At 39.2% G+C, this 24,352-nt stretch overlaps 1 protein-coding gene across 1 annotated transcript in view; it reads right to left on the bottom strand.

The window, feature by feature from the left end:
• Positions 1-6,712: 6,712 nt before the first annotated feature.
• Positions 6,713-24,352, bottom strand: part of Ankfn1 (ankyrin repeat and fibronectin type III domain containing 1) — a 418,857-nt gene continuing 401,217 nt past the window's right edge. Inside the window, exon 20 of the mRNA XM_074046108.1 lies at positions 6,713-13,044. Within this exon, the coding sequence (XP_073902209.1) occupies positions 12,251-13,044 (794 nt within the window). The 3' untranslated portion in view covers positions 6,713-12,250. The remainder of the gene's footprint in view (positions 13,045-24,352) is intronic.

Raw genomic sequence — 24,352 nt, 5'->3', positions numbered from 1 at the left:
TCATCAATCCTAGGTACATGAGATGGCTGGTCATTGTATATCTTGATCCTCATATCTGAATGGTTAAAACTATTTAAATAAAATATATCTTGCTATGAAAGTTGCCCTCTACCTCTCACTTCCTTGGTGTTATTCTTGTTTCTTCAACTTTGGTTTTGTGGAGTATTTATCTTCGTGAGACAGAAGGAGTGGTTTTCCCATTAAAACTAAATAATAGCTAATTTCTACACTTAGCAAAAAAAAAAAAATAGGATGATAGAATTTTCTCAATTTCCAGTCCTCTAGCTATAATATGACTTACCACCTACCTCCTATCACTTAACTATGACTGTGTGTTTTAAAAATAGATGATAAAAATTAATGTGTTAAATTAAAATATTGTAAGATATCATGGTATACCATAGAGGGCTGTGACTTCCAATGGGCTTTAGATTATGGAGTAGACCTGAGGGTCATTTTAAAAAGGAATTTCCCTGGTGGCATGTCAAATAGAGACCCTTTAAAAGATTATACAGAGGATCATTATATGTCCCTATTTTCCCATGTAGTCTCTGGTAAGTCTGTGTCCCAGGGTCCTGTCTAGCTAGTGCCCACTCTCATTACCGAGAGTGTCCTAATTTGGATGATAAATTACATATTTTCCTGGTAGAAGGAATTTTTGTTTGTTTGTTTGACTAACATTTGCTAGTTATATGTCAGGGATTGGTTTGCACTTTTTAATGCATTTTTTGTCATTTGACTCCTAAGACCATAAATAGGTGCAATTAGAGGTAATGAACCTGTGTCCCAGAAAGGTCAAGTGACTTGCTCACATTAAAAAATTAACTAAGAAGCAGAGTCAGGAGTAGAACCCATGTCTGGTTAACTCTAGAGCCTGTGTACTTAGCTGATAGAGTGTTGTCTTCATCTTTTCTTACGAGCAAGCGGTCAGAGATGCTGGATTTGAGTCCCAGCTGCCTGAAATCCTCAAGAATTCCAAGGAAGCAGATGTAACCTCAAGGGGCTGGTGGGGCTTCCTTCTGGGAAAGCTGTGTGCCTTGGGTAGAGAAAATGAGGTGTTTGTACTCCTCTGAGCATTTAGATGCTCCTGGGGGACGCCCTGTCCGTGCCTCGTCACTATAGCTGTCTGTTTACAGCTGAATTTCTCCCCCCCCCAATTAAAGTATAACGAATCTGCTAAGACCTGGCCCCACATAGCCCTGCCAACTGTGTGTTTTAGGGTAGATAAAATGAAGAAGTGTGAGTCCAGGAGTCTGCCCTGGGGTGAGAAGAGAAAAGAGCAGATCTGTGTGCGTCCTAGCAGCCAGCAGCTCTCCCTCCACTGTGGCCTGTTCTGGGACTGTGCGCCAAAGGAGCCTTGGAATTGCTTAGACCTGCCTCTGTGCCTTTAGCTGTCCGGGTAAAAACATCACCTCTCTGGAGGCCTGTGCTGGAGCACAAACCCACGTATTGTCTGGCCCCTGGCAGGCTGGTCTGTGGAGGGGACACTCTAAGAGCTCTATTTTAATCTTTTGGAGCTGGGCCAGGGTAGGAATTCAGCTGCCAACACCAAGCTCCCCACCCCCATGCTCTCACCCCACCCCCACCCACCCTCCTGGTTTCATTTGGGCTGACCTCCCATCATGAGAGGTGCTGGTGTTCTTTCTTTCTCCCTTTCTCTTTCTTAAACTACCAGGGCTCTTTCATGGATTTGACCTCCCAAAGTGCTGCAGACCAGGGCTCCTCAGTGGGCCACTTGGGGCTCAGAGTTGGCACGAGGCCAACCCTTGAATCCTGAGATTTACCTCCAGATGTGTGTGCCTCTGTGCTTGTGTAGATGTGTGTGTTTGTGTTGTGTATGTGTAAGCAAGGGAATCTGTGTGTGTTCATGTCTTGCTGTGTGCTCTTTTGTATCTCTATGGTTTCTCACTCCCCATGAAGAAAATGCATGGAGTGGAAAAATTGAGAGGAGTTGAGAATGGAGGGGAAAGAAAAGGGTGGTTGAGGTCCATAAACCTCTTCTTCCTCTGCCAACAACTCCTCCCTGCCTAGAGCCAGATCTTTGCAACTGTCCCTCCAAATGGGTCTTCTTATTTTCCTCCAAGTCAGTTGGGTCCGTTTCTCTGGGATGGAATGAGTCTTATATAAAGACTACACGGGAGAATGGATGTTAGACTACTACGCTGAATTTGAATTCCAGCCTTAGCTCTACCACTTGCTGGATGTGTGATGTTAGGCATGCAATTTCCCTTCTTAGCCCCTACTTTCTCCTTCTGTAAAATGTAGCGATGATAATGCTATCTACTTTCACAGATCATGGAACAGAAGATTAAATGGCACTGAAAAAGTGACCCATAAAAGATAGCTCCATTTTTGCCCACCTATTCTCTCCCAGAAACAAATCCTAAGGCAGCATCTAGGACTTGCTCTCAGGCTCAGAGGGCCCCTCGCTGCTTAGGAGGGGCTGTGTTCTTCCTGAAAGGGCAGAAGGGTGCAGAGGGTGTGGCCTTTTCTCTCCCACCCGGAATCTCCCATCTCCTCTCACCCCCATCCTTCGGGCCTCTGCCCGTGATGTGCATTTTCCTCTCTGCACCGACCTCCCGAACTGACTCACTACCTCGACAGGGTAGCAACTTCCAAAACAAAACTTTTTCAGCTAAGGAAAATATAACTGTGGGGAGGAAAACATTTCAATATCAGGCCTCCTGGGACCCGAGGAAATGTGTTGAACATTTGTCAGAGAATGCTGCTCTCCTGACTTCATAGTCTCTGCTGAGGGCAGAAGGAGAACAATGCCTGGCATTGGCTGCAGCCAAGCCAAAGTGGCCCAAGCAAGGTTCAAGCTGGTGCTCAAGTTGGTTCTTGGAAGAGTCAGATATGTGTCCAAAATTGTGCAGGCCCACTGTGGGATGATTAGCATCCTACATAAAAAGGGACTTTGTTCTGTGTTCCATGACAGTCTCTAGTCTTCTCTTCCACCCCGAAGGACATGCCCATTGCATCCTTGATGCCTGGCAAAGGGGCCTTCTTGCTTCATGCCTGGGTTCTGGGAAATGGCTAATGGAGTACATTCCATACTTAATAATAGTGCCCCCTGGAGTTGGGCAATGCTTTGACCCTTTCCAGGACACTCTAGGGAAGGGATCTTATAGCAGCGATCAGGCAAGATCTAAGAGAACAGCTGGCAGGGAGTGCTAGAGCCAAGTTAGATGCTGGGGAAGGTCCAAAGAATATTCCGGACCACATTCACTGCAGTTCTACAGTGGCCTGGGCAGCCAAGAACTGGGGAACTGAAACAGGTGGAATTGTCTTCTGAGAGAGACTGGGGCCAGGTGAGACAGAATACGGATTCAGCTCTTCAACCATGAGGATTATTTTTTTGGAGCTGGAGGAGAATATCAGGATGCCAAGCATGGGTTATTCGCAGTTTCTTTCTCTTCAGCAGACTCAATGTCACCTCTTACTTACCTTCCATAACCTGTGCTTCCCACCCAGAACAACAACATAAAGCATGTCATCAAAATAGAAACATTTTGAGAATCCCGATCCATCTCTGATAAGCACACAATGTGAGCATTTTAAATTTAGAGGTGAAAAAAAGCTTGCACATTTTATAGATGTGCAATCTATATGTCAATCCTGAGCAAAAGAGTATCTTGCCTGTAGTCACAGAGAGCCTTGTCCCTAAGATACAATGTGGGTCTCTTGGGAAAGGGTCTATGTGCTGTGTTGTCCTATCTGCCTTTATCTGTGGTCATTGTGATGTGTATTTACCACTTCCAGTTCTGTCTGTGCAGGGCATCTATGCCAGTGGCTATTTATTTTCCTTTCTCAAAGGACCTAATTCAATGGTATGTGGTACCCACAAAAGTCAGGAGTGTTTGGTTCTAGTTCTTACTTCACTAAGCCTCATTCTTCTGATTTGTGAAATGGAGATAAAAGTTCTTACTCTGATCACCTCCCGGAGCTATTTGTCCAGATCAAATAGGATGATGCTAGGAGACTGTAGTTATCAAAAGCTCTATGAAGAAAATGAATATGCAAAGCAGCCTTCCTGGGTGCTGGGATGAGAGTTTTGAAAATTTGCTGGGTACTTCGCTGGTACAGCTAAGATGGTGATCTGCCTGTCAATCTTATGACAGTTAGTCACGGGCAAGGTATTGTGGCCCTCAGATAACTGCTGGGTTTCCTGAAGTGCACCTGGCATCATAAGAAAGGGCATATTTCTCCTCAGGGCTTTTGCTGCTGCCTGGAGGCTGGCCTTAATCACAGTGCTCTTAAGATAGTGTGTGGGGTGGGTGGTGAAACTTTTCAGGCAGTCCTAAAGAAACATTTTCAAGGCAACCTGAAGAGCTAAATTAAGCCTCATCTAATCCACTTTAGAGATCCCCAGGCTAGCAGCATTTGGAAAGGCCTTCTAGTCCATTCTTTTATTTTTAAGCAAATAGGTAAAATTTGCTGCGTGTTCAAGTGCAGAGTAATGGACAGTCTAAGAGATAAATACGTAAAGTCTGAAATATGTGCCTAAGTGTTCAAATAATGCTTTTAATCATATCAGTACAAAATTACTAAATGTTTTACTTTGCTTAACTCAGTCAACAGACAAGATCACTCTCTAACGTCACAATTATGTGAATTAAAATGACACACACTGGCTTTGAAAAGGTCGACTTCAGAGACAATCTATGGTGACTGTTTCATTACAATTGAAAGAAGGTTAGATAGAGAGCTTGAGAAAAGTAGTTTAGAAATTTATGAATTACTTGAGAATATACCAGGAGTCAAAGGAAGTACTATAAAGCAAGTAATTTGGAACTGAAACTAAGTTATTGAAATATGTGAGTTATATCTACAGAAAGCCATTTGCAATATAGAAAATATGCCAATGCTGCTCTTTGCCTTCTGCCTGTTTTGATGTGAGTACCTCTGGGTACATGTTCAGTTATTTGTTTTTTGTACTACTGTGTATTAATTTTACAAAGGGGTTTCATTGTGATATTTCCATACATGCATTTAATGTACTTTGATCTAATTCATCCCATAATTATCCTTTTTTATTCCCCTTCTCCCTCCTTTTAAATTTTTAATGTTTCATTATTCTCATAAATGTGTGTGAAATAATTTGATCATATTTATCCCCCTTTCAGTCTCTCTTCCCCCCCCCCAGTTTAGTCCATTCTTTATGGGAAACTGGATTTTAAGCCATATCTCTGTAATTCCTGATAGTTATCAGTTTATTACCCATTTAGTAGGTATTTGTACCAGGACTTGTGAAATGTGCTCAGGAGGTAATGACTAATAAAATAGGAAGTCCTTTTTGACGTACAGCCCTCTGATTTAGTGTACCACACACCTGGTGCCTAACTTCCTTTAGTTAATATCTAACACCAGTTGTGTTCTGTGACAATATAACTTAATGCTTGGATTGATAAGACAGGCTACTACAAGGTGAGAGTAACATACACTACCTGAGTTGGAAATGCATTTTCACTATAAAAAAAAATTTCAAAGATCTAACTTCTTTGGCATTGTGATAATGTTAGTCAAGAGAATTTTCTTATGAGATCCCCGCCCCCGCACCACACACACACTTTTGCCTGACAGTCACTGTAAAAAGATGAGAAACTCTTGGTTTTATCTTGCTGAATTCCTAGGATGACTTTTTTTTTTTTATTATGGAGAAGAAAGACTTATTTCTTATTGGCAGGTAGAAATACTGGGCATTGCTTGGCATACCTTTTTGAAAGAGCTAAGCATTCAATGGAGGCATACTTCTTACTTAGCAGGTTAACTTTGAAAGGTGTCCTCTTACCTTCTGTTTCTCCTCAAATGCTTCCCCAAGAGTGTTCATAGAGGAAGGAGGATATTAAAGAGCAATGTCATCTGTTTGGTTTGAAAAAAGAAGGTAAGCTTTTATTTGAAGGCAGAATTAGGAAAAGAAAGTAATAGTTTGCTTAGAAAGATGACAATTTACATAGGGAAAATAGTATATTTGGCCATGACAACAAAATAGTCCTCTGAGGTTGTCAGAAACGCCAACCACAAACATGCCAATAAAGAGTTGAATTTGTGTGTGTGTGTGTGTGTGTGTGTGTGTTTAAAAGAATTCTGTAGAATAGCATAAGACAAATACATGGTCCAAAGCAGCATACTTCCTATTCTTTGGAATTCAGGAGAACCTTTATACAGGTTCCTGGGATTTAAATAATCTGTAGTATTCTTAAACACAGAAGAATCTATGTTTAATCTCAGATTTGTGAGAATCTTAAATCTCAGCAAAGGGTATGGGGGAAAGGGGAGCTTTGTGTGTGTGGAAGTAGAAGGGGTAGACAGAGAGTTCAAGGTAGAACAGCACATGCAGAATGTACTCAAGATGGTTAAGCGCACACGCAGAGTTAGAAGCAGTGAGGTTAAGATAGCCAAACTTCCAGCTACGTCCTGGTAAGAGAATTTGCCATGGCAATCAGCTGCTGTATATTTTCAATACTTGGCAATAAGCAGTTAGGAAAGGGAAGTAATCCAAATGCTATTGGTTAATCAAGATCCAACTGGTCAGACTTTGTTATTGTACAAACAATGCCCCCAATAATAACCTCACTCAAAGTTTTAGTAAGAGGATTTTAAAAGCTTAGGTTGAACAATTTTTGTCTACATAGACACATGGAAAATGCATTAGGTAAGCCAAATACTGATAATTCTATTAGTTTATTTTTTAATCTACATTTCTCCACACTGAAGACAAAGGGTTCACAAACTATCCTTGAAACAGCAAGAAAAAAAAAATCAACTTGTGATGAATCAAAAATATTTTTGACTTCTTTATCCTTGACCTTGATGTCAACAATATTGGATAAGATATAAAGTCTATTTAATGCTTATGAAACAAAGTCATTCTCTCTGATAGCTAAGATTTCTTCTGTTGACAATTTTTCTTGAAAAGACAGTTAGGCAGGTAGGAAATTATCAAAAATACTTGCCATTAGAAAAATTATCTCAATTCTTTTTAACACCTGACCTCTTATAAATCAATAAGTTGAAGAGGCATGCATTTTACCAGTGCTGTGTTTGATTCAAGGTACTGGCCATTTACAATATCCATTTAAAATGTTCAAATAGTTTCCAAATGTACATACTACAAAATTGTTGTTTTAATATTGGAGGTCACATTTAACATACCATACATGATTCATTTGTATATTCACAGAGGTGTAAAGCACACAAAATTGTGCAGATAATGTACTGAAGTCTAAACTTTAACATATACTCAGTTGCATTACATAGTGACAAGATACAATAAATTCTGAACAAATAACAACCTATAATCAGCCAGATTGCTATGTACATATTAGGCAGGAAGCAACCAAACATTGCCTAATGAAATGTCACTTAAATTACTTTTTCTATCAAAATCCCCCAACTCACACACACATGCACACACACTTGAACACACACACACACACATTTTATTTCCTTTTCAATCACAAACATCAAACTGATGCTTATGACCACATAGATAGATATCGCCATACATCTGGTTTGCCACAAGCCACGAGGCAACACAGAAACTCAGAGTGACTTACAAGAACTTGCCAGAATTGGGTTTTGTAAATCAATTATTGGATTGTGTTACTATAAAAGTATATTCGGACTTTCATATCATGGAATTGAAAGAAGAGAAGCAAAAAGCATTAGAGAACAGCTTGATAACATTTGCTACTAAGTTAAATATTGACTTTTGCTGAAGTTAAAAATGTGTACATCTGTAGGGAACAGACCCTACGATAGTATTTAAAACAACAATAAGAACAACAAAAAAAATCTCATTGTTAAACAAAACCAATTGTCCTTTTGAATAACCACTTTAAAACTTTCATTATTAATGGAAATAGAAGATACAATTGAAAAACAAATATAACTGTGTGCAGATGCAGTGGAAAAACCAGAGACCTGAAATATGGCAAAACCGTGCTTCATAAACAGTCAATGGAGTTTTTTCTAAAAATACTTTTTGCTAATGGCAAAGTTCAACACCTCAGAAAAACTCTGAATTAAGATCTTAGAATAATTTCCAAGCTGTACAACATCGTTTCAAATACACTACCCTTGTTGTTTGTAAGGCCTCATTGAAGTTTAGCTTAACAGTCATAAGCCATGTATTTGAACATCTTATGAGAGGTGACTGGCAAAGACACAAATTTTTTCCTTGTCCACCCTACTACCTGTGAAGAGATACCACTGCTTTTCAAATTGTTCCTTAAAAAGTTTCCTTAAAGCTATGACCTTGAAAAAAAATAGGCCTAGATTTGTTTTTACTGAATCATCTGGAAAAATATTTAGATTCTATAAGTAGCAATGTAGCACTCTGAATCAGCTGAGTGTTCTTTTGTGAATCCATAACTACCCTCTAATCTCTGTAATCAATATATTAGTATCTAGTAAACAAATATACAAAAGTGCACACCTACTGTTGTAGGTCTTACCTACAAAGTTGGGAAGCTGTAGCATAATGATATCCTCTCCCTAATGTATATAAATTTTCAGAAGTCAGTGAATTCTGTGTGCTGTTAACATACTAGGGAACTTAAATGCACTGCAGACCGCTTGATAGCTTGAGCTGTTCTGCAGGAGAAAGCAAGTACATCTTGGGTGGAGGGTAAAGAATAAGAGACCAAGGAGTTAGAAATTTTTCTGATACTCCTTCTTGTCTAACTAAGTTTTCTTTCAGGGAAGAGCTCAGACCTCAGCAGGGTACCCGTTTGTGTGGCAGGAAAACAATGAATGAGAGGCCAGTCCTCTTTTTTACTTGTCTGGCATGATCTCCTGGCAAGGATGGGGTAGGTGTTTGCCAGGTGGCTCCCAGACAAGGTTTCTTTAGGGGAGTACAACAAGGCTTCAGTCATTGCTTTTCATAAAGTGCTTTGGGATCCTTCAGGAAAGGGGACTGGTGGAATATTATTACTAACTGGCTTCAATTTTCAATCCAAATGGAACCATTTTCTCCAGTATAATTATTGCTTCGAGCATTAGTGAATGTTCTTAAAACAGAATGGATCTCATCTTTAAGTACCACTTCTTAAACCACTCTTTCTTGGAGTGAATGTTTTTAATTACTATCTCCCATGTACCCTCACCAAGATAGAGGATATGATAGCCTTGTAAGTGGTCGTTGAGCATATACATCTATGACTTGCATTTTCTAAGCTGTCCTACCTCATGAATAGATAACAGGAGTGCAGTCAAAGATGTTTAGCCAAACATGCACTATGTTTGCCAGGTCAAGGCGACAGGCTGCTGCCTCTTCAAGACATTGGATGTATAGTAAATGTATGGCTACACATTTAGATCAGATTGTGAGCTCCTTGTGGTCCAGGAATGTGTTTCACACTGTATCTTTGGTTCTCTGTGGGGTATAGAGATAGACAAGGGAGGTCCTCAGGCAAAGATTTTTAAGGATTTTATCAAATGATGAGATCTGGATGATACAGGTGTGAGTAAAGCATGTCAGAAAAACTCTGGAAAAGAAGATCCAGGATAGGAAAATTTCCTCCAGCTCTCAGATTGGATTTGAAGGGAATAAAAGACCAAGTTCATCATATACAAAATAAAAGAAAAAGAAAGTAAACAAGCAAGAAATCCCTAGACATTGTAAGGTCTCTATAATATGAATGAATAAAAAACTGAATTAGAGATCATAATTGTTTCTCACAAGAATGAATTAATTTAAACTGGGTGTATAAGTATGCAAAGTGAAGGTGTGAGGTGAATCATCTTGAACAAATAGTTAATTATTGAGGTTATAACATATCCATTTTTATATGGGAATATTGCTAGCAAAATGCCCATTGAAATCTACTATACATTATTCATATCATGGGCATGCCTTTTTTTCTCATGGAAAGTGAAAATATAACTCTGTGTCCCCAATATAAATTAGTGTGTTTGAAATTTAATGCAGGTGGGGTCCAGTAAGCCAGAACTCGCTGGCTTGTTGAATGCCTCCTATCTAATTCACAGTCACAAACATTCCCTTGTGTCAGTGGACGTGGCCAGCATCAGAGTCGCTTGGCTTCTTAGTCCGTGTGAATGATCGAATCTCACCTCACAAAGTCATTCACCATATACAAGCTGTCTTCTAATTAGAAATAAGCAGAAACTGAGTAGCGATAACTTGGTCATTCTTGTTATTAACTAGGCATCATAACTTGAAATGACATTTCTCCCAAATTTGATTTTTCATTAGTTAGCTTAGATGTCAGTTACATGAAATTGTATTCTCCAGCAACAAGGAGCTCTTGACACTTGTTAGGTAAAGGTTGAGCAAAGGATGGAATTTAGAATTAGAAGGAGATTGTTTTGCAAAATAGGTAAGTACCCCATAGACAATCAAGAGTTGATAAGTTATGTATCATTTCCCAGTGGGAGAGTCTGCTGCTATAGGGAATGGTTGAGGTTCTGATCTTAACATTGAGACTAACCAAGCTTTTGTGACCTTGGGCACGTCACTTAACCTCTCTGGGCCTCAACTGCCCTATCTATAAAGCTAAATACTTAAGACAAATTTTGTTGTCTCTTCTAGTTCTCGTTCCTTCGATATTCATAATTCACTTAGACAGAAAAAAACCTATATTTTAAAATCCTCCCAGGCACAGAAAAGGAGCAGTAGTGATTCTGATCAAGATTCTTTGGGGAGTTCAATGAGTATAAAATCTCTTAAAAAAAATAAAGACTGAGTTCTGGGCTTTAGTTTTCTAATGACCATAGGCTATGGGCCAAATCCGTGACTTTCCAACAGGATCATTATTTATGTTTAAATCAAATGTTTTAAAAATGGAAGGAATCAGAATAACATTGTGAACAGGGGACTTTGTATGAACTCCCATGAGAAGTGGTAGGACTGTGAGGATATGGTTAGGGCCATAAAGCACAATATTTAACTGAAATGCCTGTGAAGTAGAAAAGGACCATTTGAAATGTCAATGATCTGAGTGGGTCTTGGCTCCAGGAGAAGAGAAGACTCATACCTTTCCTGAATATGCTATGTAATTTCTCTTTGATTTGGGATTCTCATTTATGGGAAATTCAGGTAGGAGGCAATGTGACCAAAGTAGGATTTCAAGTGTTTTGTAGCACATTCTTGGAGTGGACTACTGGCATGGGCTTCTAAAAAAAGATTTCCCCTGTGGGTAATGGGCCAGATGATACTGTGGTAAAATTGATGTTGGGAGGAGTAGGTTGGAAGAGGAAGGCAGGCACTCCAACCCTGGACAACCTTGACCTATGATGCATGGTGGATTTTGTGCTTATGGGGATGTGAGGAACAAACCCATTACTGCCTGGCCACATCTTCAGAGCACCTTCTTGTTCAATGACGAGTTCATCACTTGAGAATCTGGAACAGATTCACTACAATTTTCAGTGACCCAGTTCCCACATGTGGATTTAAGATTAAGGAAAAGCATTTTTATTCCTGTTTCTCTTCTTCCCTTCGTCTTATCTATAATTCAGGCTTTCCCTTCATCCAGTCTTCTCCTTGTACCCTGGAACAATTTATGTTGATTTTTATAGGGAACCAAGTATGTGGGGAGGGCTATTTTCTACACTATTCTGTCTTTGCAAGACAGGCTAGAAGTGTCTTCCAGTTTTGTTTCTGGTGGTCTTTACACAGCAGTAAGTGAGGAAAAATCCTGCCTAAGGCATACTTGATCAAATAAGTGCTGATGGATAAATTGGATGTGGGAAGTTCTGAGAACTCTACATGTTGGTATGACCTGGGTTAGCTGACAGAGAACCCAGCACAAAGCCCACTTGATTCCTTGCCCCAGAAACACAAATCTGGGCCTCTTATCCCCAAACTCTTCTAAAGGTTTGGATTGGAGGCAAAAGCTACGCCAACCTTATTCCCATTTGTAGAACTCATCAATCATAAATTAGCTTTAAATCCAGGGGTCAGATTACAGAACCAGCTGCGAACAGAGGGTGTCTCTTTGGGATTGCCTATCTTAGCCACAGGTGACATCAACAGTGTTGCATGTTTGAATCACTTCTCTCAGACTCCACATTGACAGGAAAGCTCTTCCACATCCTTTCTACAGGCTGAGCTGCGAACAACACAGCTGACCCTGGCCTCTACTTCCACTCCTTTGAAAAAAGAGGATAGCCTTTGGGTTTGTAATGTTCCGAAGGTTTGAAAATGGGTGGAGACAGGCTGGGGCTATGGTGGTGGAAATGTGGGGACTAGTGGTGGAATGGTAGACTGCCAGTGGGCCTTTCCCTAAAGCATGCTGTTTAGTATTTCTGACACTGGGGAGGTGGGGCCTTCTGGGCTCATCTCTGGGGCTGTGGGGCTTGGCAGGCTGGAACAGCCTCTGCGGGTCGGGCTCAAGCCAGCCCACGGCTTTGTGTCCTGGCCCACTAGGGCCCCGGTGTAGGACTCCACATAGATGCGGTGGACTGAAGGCCTTGGGTCCTGGAGGCTGCTCTTCCGTTCCTCCGGGAGGCTGGCCGCATGGGCCAGAGCCAGGCTTCGGGTCTCATCGAGGGCAGGTCCAGGTCTCTTGGCTTCCCCAGGCTTCTGGGCCAGGCCACAGGCTTGGGACAGATGCTGCGTGTAAACGCCCTCAGAGAGCGACAGCGATTGCGTCTCACTGTGCATGCGCAGCCAGCGGTGATGACGGCTGAAGCCGCTGTAGTGCTGGTGCTTGCCCGGCTTCCGTTTTCCCAGGAAGCCTAACGGTGGCCGTGCGCCGGGCGCCATCTTGGCGTGGTTCTTGGGTGGGAATCCTGTGAGGGACAGATTGTGGAGGAACTCTGTACACGAGTGGTCGGGGCCTGGGCCCTGAGCTCGGCCTTGGGGGTCTGGCTCCGCTGGAGTCTTCATGTCGTGCACCTGCAGGACATCGGGGGCGCTGCCGCTGAGGCCGCTGAGGGCCTGTTGGGCGATGTCCTGCGATGACAGGTAGACCAGGTCCAGGTCTCGGGGGCTCAGGGCGTCGCTGGAGTCGTAGTCGCTGTCGGTGGGGAGGAAGACTTCCGAGCAGCCTTCCTCATCAGAGCAGGGCTGTGACTCTGCAAACCAGGGACAGGTGTCAGAGAAATGACAGACTCATCTAGGCCCTGCCTCACTGGCCTAGGACCGTGCGTTCTGCCCTCGCTTCCTTTAACTTCCCTTGTTGTCCCCTTTTGAGATTCTTACTACTTTTGAGAAAGGGGCCCCGCGTTTCCATTTAGCACAGGGAGCTAAATGATGCTGTAGGCTTTGGTCTTAGCTTAGGGGAAGGCAAAGAGAGGGACCGACAGGCCCAGCTCAGACAAGGGGAAGGAACTTCCCTTCGTTGCCTACAAGTGCTCCTATTATTTTCTGGGCCTCTGCCTGCAGATAGAACAGGAAGCAAAGCTGGATGTTTTTCATTTCCTATTTTTATTTCAGAGATGAATTTTGCATTTGACAAAACAGCGGGAATTTAAAAGGGGGAGGAAGAAAACACTGGTGGCCGAAGATGACAAATCTGGTTTCAAATCCTAGCTGCTCTCCACCCCCTTGCTTGGAAAAGTTACTTCTTTGAGCTTCAGTTTCCTTATCTATAAAATGGTGATGATAATGGAACTTACTTATGGAGGCAAATCATTGATTATGTATATAAACACTTAACAGATTACCATTTGTTTAAAAAGCAAAACAGGCCAAGGAAAAAACAAAACCAGAAATAAAATCAGAGGCAGAAATAAGCCTTGAGGTACATATGATAATGGCCATGAGTGAGTTAGAAGTTTAGTTCTATGGTTACTTGTCACTGAATTCAGTACTTGCTTATGTCTTTTTCTACCCATTCAATTTATACATTTCTGTATGGAAAGAACTATCTAAAATCCTCTGAATTTCCCATAGAACTTAGCTCATAATGGGTATTTGGTGAATCTTGTACATACTAATTTTGAAAACAGGAGAGTGATCTTCAAGAAATCTATAAATTTGAAGCAATCTCAATTAAAAAATCTTCACAGGATTTAAAAATTAATTAAATCAACTGATTTGAAAATCATATGGAAGAGAAAATTTATGAGAATAGTCAGCTTCTTTTTAAAGACACTAATAGGAAGGAATCCATTTTTACCAGATAGAGCTTTGGTCATTAAAACTTTGTAGTGTTGATCTAGAAGTGGACTGATAAATAGAATAGGAAAATAGAGTAGAACACTCAATTCTGTGTGATAACAACATATTGAAAAGAGAACATTTCAAATTGGGGAGTGAAGTAGATTACTGAATATGTAGTTGTGACAACATTATATAGAAAAATAATTAGAAAAAGTCCTACCTCATATGATATATTGACATAAATTCCATATTGGTTATATGTAACAAGCAAACCATCAAATATTAGGAGACAATATGTTTGTAATTTTTGAGTGGGAAGGTCTTTCTAAGTAAGACAAAAATCCTAGAAGTCATGTAAGAAATCACCGATAAATTTAACTATATCAAAGTTTAATACTTTTAAAACAAATGACACAATAAACAAAATAAACAGGTAAGTGTAGATTGTAAGAAAAGAACAACATGTATAATAAAAGATTAAAATCCAGAATATACATAGGGAACTATTATTCAGAAGACAATGCAATGAACAGAAGATAAGAACCAGCAGTTGGAAGAACAATTAATGCAGTGGCCAATAAATATATTATTCTGTTCAATCTAGATAGTAATTAGGGGAGTGGAGTTGAAGTAAGCATTTTTTTTTACCCATTAGATTTGCAAAAGAAAAAAGAAAAGAAAAAAAGTGATAATCTCGTGTTAGTGATGTGTGAGAAATTAAGGACTCATATGATGGGGAGTATAAATTGGTACAGCTCTTTGGATGGCAGTTTGGCAGAATGTATTAAAAATGTGCATATCATTTGTCCTTGAAAGTCCTTTTTTGAATATCTGTTTGAGAAATTGTCACCATGAGCACATGGAGGCATTTACAAGTTGTTTACTGCAGCATGATTTATAATGGTGAAAAACTAGACATCATCTTGTGGTCAGGAATGCTGTGAAAGGAAGACTTAGAGGTCCAGAAGCACTAAGAAAAGGAAAATAGTTGCCTTACAGGGTTCTGCAAGGGAGTCCATATTCAGAAGGACTGGCTTGCTGATTAAAAAAATACAAAAGACAGTTAAAGAACAAACCAAGGTATAGTCTATTCATCATGATTATTATAAGAATATTACAAAATTCAGGTATAACATTTGTTTTGTTAGGGAGTCATTGTCAAGGTTTCTTTTATTTAAGGAACTAGAGCTAGATAGAATGCTTTTTATTTTCTTGTTTGTCTATTTTAGGCTTAGGTTTTAAAGTGTGTGTCTTTTTTGCTCCCCCTCCTTACACACTGACTATAGGAAATGATGTACCTGCTTATTTATAATTAGCAAAGCAAGATGGCAGTTTTGCTCCCTTACTGCTGGTTGATATTCAGTATCCATCATCTTTTTTTATTTACAAATTCTTAATTTAATTAGGGATCCCAATACATTCATGTAAAAGACCGCTTATTTCCAGCTTCCCTTGCAGACAGGCATGGCCATATTTTTAAGTTCTGTCCGCTGAGCTAGAACTGGAAATATGGTATGAAACTTCCAGAAGGCTGCATAAAAGGAGCTGGCTTAGTTTGGAAGCACACCATTTTGTTCTTCCCCTTTCTGTCCAGTTACCTGTGAGAGGATGTGCTGAGGCAGGCTTGAAAACAGAATGCATGTGCTGGGATGGTGGAGCTGAAAATAGAGGTGGTCTTTGAAGACTATGAAGTATACATACTAACCCTCAATTGTCTACTTCTGGGCTTCTTTCACACAAGAGAGAATAGAATATCTTGTGTTTACAGTACTCTTATTTGGATTTTCTGAGCTTGGATCCAAACTTTAATCATAGCACATACAAACCTAAATGTCCATCAATAGGAGAACAATTGAATAAATTATAACATATCAGTGCTTTGGAATATTATTCAGTAGTATGAAGGATGAGATCAACACACAGGTTGTTTTTAAAATAAGGGCTAACAATAATGGACTTCTGTGTTTTTGAGTTCTACTTGTCTGTTCAAGGTTTTCCTCAAACAACCTCTTTGAGGAAGCATCTCCCAAATGTTCCAGAAGTATTTCTCATTTCCCTGCACTTGTGTAACACTGTTTACTCCTTGGGCCTTGTATTATAGACTTGTATTATTAGTTATCTTATTTATATAAATGTAATATCCTGGTTTTGTGGTTAGACCATGAGACTTCTTAGGGCAGAGATACCCAATTAATTCATTCAGCAATGAAGATTGGGAATTGCTTATCCTTTTTCTGTAATAGAAACACTGTACAGGTGGTATCTCATGTTGGTGAATGTTTTGACTTCACCATAGTGTGAAAAGCAGTATGAATACAATAGAAAAGTTACTTGAATCTTCAATTTCATTCTTTTCCCAGACTACTGATAGTTGGTAGGAGAGATTCTCTCTTGTGATATTGGACAGTGTCAGTAAACTATAGCTCCCAGTTAGCCATGAGATCATGAGAGTAAACAACTAATATTTTATATGTGCTGTGTTGCTAAACAGCATTTAACTGGTTAACTTAATCTAACATACTTAACCTAATCAGTAACATTATAATGGATTTATCAGAACACAATTCCATTGTAAGTTGAGGAGCATCTGTATTTGGTGCTTGAATGGTTATAAAACTTGTAAGAAATTAGAATATCTGTTCTCAGGGAGTTTAGTGTTTTAATGGAAGTATAGGCAAAATATGCATCTAGAGAGGCTGTGGCAGTACATAGGTTTTGTAAGAGAAGATTAGCAAATAGAATGCAGGTTTAAGACTGGGTCTTAAAATATGACCCTCCATTGAAATATTAGAATGTCAGCTTTTATACATCAGACAAAGGACTGATAACCAGAATATACAGGGAACTTAAAAAACTAAATTCTCCCAAAACTAATGAACCAATAAAGAAATGGGCATGTGAACTAAACAGAACTTTCTCAAAAGAAGAAATTCAAATGGCCAGAAAACACATGAAAAAATGCTCACCATCTCTCGCAATAAAGGAAATGCAAATTAAAACCACACTAAGATTCCACCTCACCCCTGTTAGAATAGCCATCATCAGCAACACCACCAACAACAGGTGTTGGCGAGGATGCGGGGAAAAAGGAACCCTCTTACACTGTTGGTGGGAATGTAGACTAGTACAACCACTCTGGAAAAAAATTTGGAGGCTACTTAAAAAGCTAGACATCGATCTACCATTTGATCCAGCAATACCACTCTTGGGGATATACCCAAAAGACTGTTACTCCAGAGGCACCTGCACAACCATGTTTATTGTGGCACTATTCACAATAGCCAAGTTATGGAAACAGCCAAGATGCCCCACCACCGATGAATGGATTAAGAAAATGTGGTATCTATACACAATGGAATTTTATGCAGCCATGAAGAAGAACGAAATGTTATCATTTGCTGGTAAGTGGATGGAATTGGAGAACATCATTCTGAGTGAGGTTAGCCTGGCTCAAAAAACCAAAAATCGTATGTTCTCCCTCATATGTGGACATTAGATCAAGGGCAAACACAACAAGGGGATTGGACTATGAGCACATGATAAAAGCGAGAGCACACAAGGGAGGGGTGAGGATAGGTGAGACACCTAAAAAATTAGCTAGCATTTGTTGCCCTTAACGCAGAGAAACTAAAGCAGATACCTTAAAGCAACTGAGGCCAATAGGAAAAGGGGAACAGGTACTAGAGAAAAGGTTAGATCAAAAAGAATTAACCTAGAAGGTAACACCCACGCACAGGAAATCAATGTGAGTCAATGCCCTGTATAGCTAATCCTTATCTCAACCAGCAAAAACTCTTGTTCCTTCCTATTATTGCTTATACGCTCTCTACAACAAAATTAGAAATAAGGGCAAAATAGTTTCTGCTGGGTATTGGGGGGGGAGAGGGAGGGGGCGGAGCGGGTGGTAAGGGAGGGGGTGGGGGCAGGGGGGAGAAATGAACCAAGCCTTGTATGCACATATGAATAATAAAAGAAAAATGAAAACAAAAAAAAAAAGAACTCCTTAGTCTTCTCCAAGCAGTAAATGTTCACCATTTGTACTTTGAGAGGTAAAAGTACAACTGCTTTTCCAAAGTGTTTGCCCTGACTATGCGCTGGAAAGAGGAAGAAAATGTCACAAACTCTTCAGTGGTTGCTTCTAGTTATAGTCATTTTTACCATCAGTCTTCTAGTAGATTGAATAGTGGCCACCCCAAAATTTATGTCCGTGTGCTACCCATTGTATCCTGTCAGTATAACCTTATTTGGAAGAAGGGTATTTACAGCTATGTAAGTAACGATCTGGAGATGAAATCATCCTGAATTATCTGGGTGGGCCCTAAATCCAATGGACCAGTGTCAATATAAGAAACAGAAAAGGAGAAGACATAGACACTGAATAAAGGCATTAAAACAATGGAAAGAGAGATAGGAGTTATGCATCCACAAAGAATACCAACTGCCACCAGAAGCTGGATGAAGCAAGGAAAGATTCTCCCCCTAGAACCTCCAAAGGGAATGTGGCCCTGCTGACACCTTGACTTTGTACTCAGACTTCCAGAGCTGTGAAAGAAGGTATTTTTGTTATTTCAAACTAACAGTGACATATTTCTTACAGCAGCCACAGGAAACTAATGCGAGATGAACACAATCATGTCTCTCTAGCACCAGCGATGTCAAGAAGCCCTTACAGGGAGCTTAACTAATACAATTCTGTGCATGAAACAGATCCTACTCTTTATTCTTCCGTATTTCAATATCTATTTCAATTTCCTTACAACTCTATGTACTTTACAGCATGACAGGCTAATAGCACAGGATGTTTAAAAGGCAGTCTACTCATATGTCCATGTTCAGATTAGATGGTCTGGGAACTACAGAACACACTGTACACTGCCTTTGGGAAGCTTCTACGGAAATCCTAAGGTGGATGGCCCTATAGCAAGTCTTTGGAGTGAGACAAATCTGTGCTTCTGTGCCTGTTCTACCACTTATCAGCATGTAAACTGCAAAATTTAATGAGCCTAAGCTTCAGTAGTCTCATCTGCAAGATGGGAACTGTAAGCATTAAATAAAAACACAGCAGTTAGCATTATGCTTGCTCACAGTAAGCACTCAGTAAATATCAGATATTGTTATTACTATTGTGGATACAAACACGTACATGTAGACAGCTTAACAGACATCACTGACCACAGAATGAAGTTGAATTAAAGTCATTTATGAATTGTTTGTATGGATCTTATTTCAAGCTTGATATCAAATCTTCAGTTATGTCTCTTCTTCATCATTTCTAAGGCACCTATCCTACAACCATAAAAAAATTTTTTAAATACTAACAGTTGTGGTGTCCAATTTCTCCCATTAAAGATGGGAAAAGTACTATCTAAAAATTTTCCAAGAATATAGTGCTTAACAAGAATGAATATAGAACTTTAAAGCTGTTGAAATCATCAAAAAAGGACTAAGTTAGAAAGAAGAAAAATGAAGATGAACCAATTCAGTACATAATACACATATACATAGAAATGTCATAATGAAACTCTGTATAGATATCTTAAACAAACAAAAATGTCATTTTTCAAAAACAGGACAGGAAGATAAAACAGGTTCTATGTGGGGGTTGGCACCAATGGGAGGGGGAGGACATAAGGAAAGGGCTTGGGAGGGTAAATGTAGTAGATATATAATGTAGTCATGTATGGAAATGGAAAAATGAGACCTTCTGAAACTATTCTAAGAATGGGGAGAGGGGATAAAGGAGAATGATGGAGGGGATGAATTTAAGATATATTGTAAGCACTTTTGAAAATGTCACAATGTACCCCCAGTACAACAATAATATAATTAAAAAAAAGAAAATGAAAAAAGTCAGAGCTTAAGATTTAGGTCACTGGTAGAGAATTTGCCTAGCATTTAAGGGAGAAGGGGAAGGAGAAGCTGACAGGAAAAGAAAGGAGAGGACGAAGAAGAAAAATCAAAGTCATACAGCCTAAGTCTTCATCCATTTCTCTCCTTTTAGCTCACTGCATTTTGTGTCTTTCCTAACCATTTATCTCTGAAAACAACATATTCTTCCATCTTTCTTACTAAAGACCAACACTATCACTGGTGCTCACAGCCCTTATTAACCACCTTGTTATATTTATCATATCTTCAATCATCCTCTTTCTAATGGCTTTTTTTTTTCTACATCCACAAACATCTTTCTTCAACCTTGCTACCCCTCCCAGGCTCCCATTTCATCTCCTGAATGTTTGGCCATCTCCTCAAGTTCAACCTTGTCCAAATTAAATTTACTATCCCTTCTACTGCCCAACCCAAATTAGGGCTGCAATTTAATACCTCAGTCTTATTGTTGCTCCTATCTTCCCAGGAACTATGGTTTGAAACTTACTAATAACTTTGAGGCCTATGAACTTTTGTCTTCCAGTTGGCTAAAACACTCTTCCCAAAAGTTTTCACATATTGGTTCCCTCTGATCACCAGAGTCTGATCTAGACACTCTTTTCTGCAGAGAAGCTGCTTCTAGTCACCTTATTGAAATAATTTTCTTCCCAAGTAACTCTCTAGCTAAAATTCAGTTTCATTTTGTTTATACAGCTTTGTACTCTCTGAAGATAACATTATATATTTTCTGACCTATTCATTGTCCATTCTACAAGCTACTTGAAAGCAGAAACCTTGAGTGTGTAGCACAAAATGTATGCTCAGTAAACATTGTGGAATGAGTAACTTTCCTGGACTTCTACTTCCCTCTATACAACCACTGCTCTTGCTCACCTCCATAGACAAAACAAGAAAAACACTGATGAAGCATACAGCCTAGACCACAGCTTCCTAGCTGGCCTCCCTGTTATCTCTTTCTCATCAAGTTGATCTTAAGTCCTACTTGCTTCATAACTACCCGAAGTCACTGTTTTCATCTTATTAATTCTTCAATAATCAACCGTTGGCTACAAAATTTGATATAAACTACTTATCTAGGCATTCAATATTCTCCTCTAGCTCTACCCTATTATTCTTAAAATTAAATTTTCTCTTTTCTAACATTTTTATAAATAATTGTAAACTCAGAACATTGCAAAGGAATGTATAGAAAGTCCCTTGAACCCTTCCCTCAAAATAAACCTTCAATATTAACATGCACATGGGCTGATGTGTACAGCTTTATGCAATTTTATCACATATGTGGCCTTGAGTAACTACTAACATAATCAATTGTAATATCACAAAAAAGCTCCCTGCTACCCTTTTATAGTCTTACATCACCCTCATCTGTCCCCCTGAGAATCAATAATCTGTTCATCTCTACAATCATACTGCAAATGTTACATAATGGAATTCCATTTTATTGATGAATAATATTCCACAGTATGGAATGTACCAGTTTAGCAACCTATCCACTGACAGACATTTAGGTAGTTTCCAACTTGAGTCTATTACCAATAAAGCTGCTATGACCATTCATGTACAAAATAAGCCTTAATTTTTCCTCGATAAATTTCTGCTGACACTCTTCATTTCCCCCAAATTCCCTTCATGTTCTCTATATTCTAATCAAATGGAACTATTTTTAGTTTCTTCTTCCTCTCTTGTTTATAATCCTATTATCTTTATTTGCATATTTATTATTTAAATCTTGCCTTGAATGACATTTTGAAAGTGGATGAAGAAATAAATTAGAGAATAGAGATGAGTGAATAGAGGAAAAAATAAAAAAGAGATGATACAGTATTTCATCAGTCCTTCCCACAGAGAGAGATCTGGTCCATTTAATTCACTGACACGGAACTGTATTATTCTCCCTGTAAGGGCTTCTTGACATCGCTGGTGCTAGAGAGACATGATTGTGTTCATCTCGCATTAGTTTCCTGTGGCTGCTGTAAGAAATATGTCACTGTTAGTTTGAAATAACAAAAATACCTTCTTTCACAGCTCTGGAAGTCTGAGTATAAAGTCAAGGTGTCAGCAGGGCCACATTCCCTTTGGAGGTTCTAGGGGGAGAATCTTTCCTTGCTTCATCCAGCTTCTGGTGGCAGTTGGTATTCTTTGTGGATGCATCACTCCTATCTCTCTTTCCATTGTTTTAATGCCTTTATTCAGTGTCTATGTCTTCTCCTTTTCTGTTTCTTATATTGACACTGGTCCATTGGATTTAGGGCCCACCCAGATAATTCAGGATGATTTCATCTCCAGATCGTTACTTACATAGCTGTAAATACCCTTCTTCCAAATAAGGTTATACTGACAGGATACAATGGGTAGCACACAGACATAAATTTTGGGGTGGCCACTATTCAATCCACTAGGAGACTGATGGTAAAACCACTGAAGAGTTTGTGACATTTTCTTCCTCTTTCCAGCTCATAGTTAGGGCAAACACTTTGTAAAAGCAGTTGTATTTTTACCTCTTAATATATAAATATATAAATTAATATATAAATAGTAAGCATTTACTGTTTGGAGAAGGCTAAAGAATATAAGAAGATGTTCTTTCTTTTTCCTTATTGTTCTTGTCCCACAAAACTTCACAGACAAGAGAAGAGTGTAAAACAAGAGAGTTTACTGATACAGAAAAGTGTAAAGTAGGAGAGTAGAGCCCCCAGAGTTGGGGGAGGTGGTCCCAAGAGAGGTTGCCCCACGAAGATGTTCTTTAAAGAAGCTGACATTCTAACATTTCAGTGGAGGGTCATATTATAAGACCCAGTCTCTTAGGGAGAGCCTTACTGATTTCCTCAGGTGGTGTTAGTTGCTCAGTTCTCTTTGCTTTTACAGCATTTTATTTTTACCTGTGTTACTACACTCCCCAAGCTTTATTATAAATTATCTATTTTCATGTTTGTCTCCTTCATTGAACTTTAAGCCCTAGACAGCATGTACTGTGTCTTATTTATGTCTACTTAGTAAATGTTGAATAAGTTAATCAGTGAGGGAATAGGCTAAAGAATGAGTCAAGCAAAAGAATGTATAGTGTCTTCTGTATTTCTCAGATCATCTAATCTGAACATGGACATATAAACAGACCATGAGGACTTCCAAACTAGACTGTGCCTTAATCATCCTGTATCATTAGCCTCTTGTGCTGGAAAATACATGAAGTTGAAATGAAACAGATACTGAAATATGGGAGCATAAAGAACAGAGAAATTTGATTGCCCATTATAAGCAATACTGAAAACATCCTGAAAGGGTTTAATTTACTTAATCTGCAATAGAAATTTCTTAAAACAACTACCCATGTAATTTTTGCTTTATCTTTGGTGATAATTTGAATTATATCAGTCTAGGAGTAGCAAAAAGAACAATTGTCTTAAAATTAGATAAACCTGGGTTGCAGTCCTGTTGTGTTCTTTATTGTGCATATGATTTTGAGCAAATCACTCAACTTTTCTGAACCTTTCTTCATCTGTAGCACATATGTAATTATAATGCTTATGTTCCATATAGGTGTTAATGAGGATTAAATTGGTTTGTTAAAGATACCTTAAGTGTCTTCCGAGGACAAGGTATTAATATTTTTGAGATAATTTCCACTCTTAGTAGAGAATAACTAGAAAACATATGAAGACCAATAAGATATAAATTGTAATCAGATATAATTCAAGATTTTTGGCAAGTGCTCTGCTGCTTGAGCCACACCCCCAGTCTGTGAGAATTCTTTTGATAATGAAAGAGAACACTCCTTTCTTGTATGGTATCTGCTTTTGATGATCTAGTCTAGTGCTATATTTCCTAACTATATTTAACCAGGAATTAATAAATGATATAACTTATTTACTATAGCTCCTATGAGTATGATAGGAGTAAATCAAGAGAAAAACCTAGTTATAACTGTAGTAACCTACTGAAGAGGTGAAAAACAACTTAAGTTTGGTGTTATAAATGTTACCTTGTTGGTTCATGAACCCATACTTGGGAAACATTGTTCTAGTGGGATCTTAAATATTTGACTTGTGCAGTAGCTGTGTTATTTATTAGAAAACTTAGTGGAACCTATTGCTTGGAGTGGTATACCCCTCCCAGAACAGGCTGGGAAAATCTCCAGGATGCCAGCCAGGGCACAGAGGAGAGTTTCCAAGGACTTAGGCCACTGCTTTTCCCTCCCTTCCTGGAAAAGAATGCAAAGTGCAGCTTCCATCCCCAGATCCCAGGCCATATGCTCCATTAACCATTGTAGGCACTCTGCCCAGTTGTTATTTTAGTAAACCTGGTTGTGCTCCTCAATTTCCCACTGGGCAATTCATTACTGGTAGGACCTTGAGTTTCCCCTCTGATTGACCTGGGAAATGTTTGATG

Source organism: Castor canadensis, chromosome 11 (assembly GCF_047511655.1).
Source record: "Castor canadensis chromosome 11, mCasCan1.hap1v2, whole genome shotgun sequence".
In the NCBI taxonomy this organism is placed as follows: Eukaryota; Metazoa; Chordata; class Mammalia; order Rodentia; family Castoridae; genus Castor; species Castor canadensis.
Note: the sequence above shows the minus strand (reverse complement) of the source record. Positions and strands in the feature narration are given on the sequence as shown.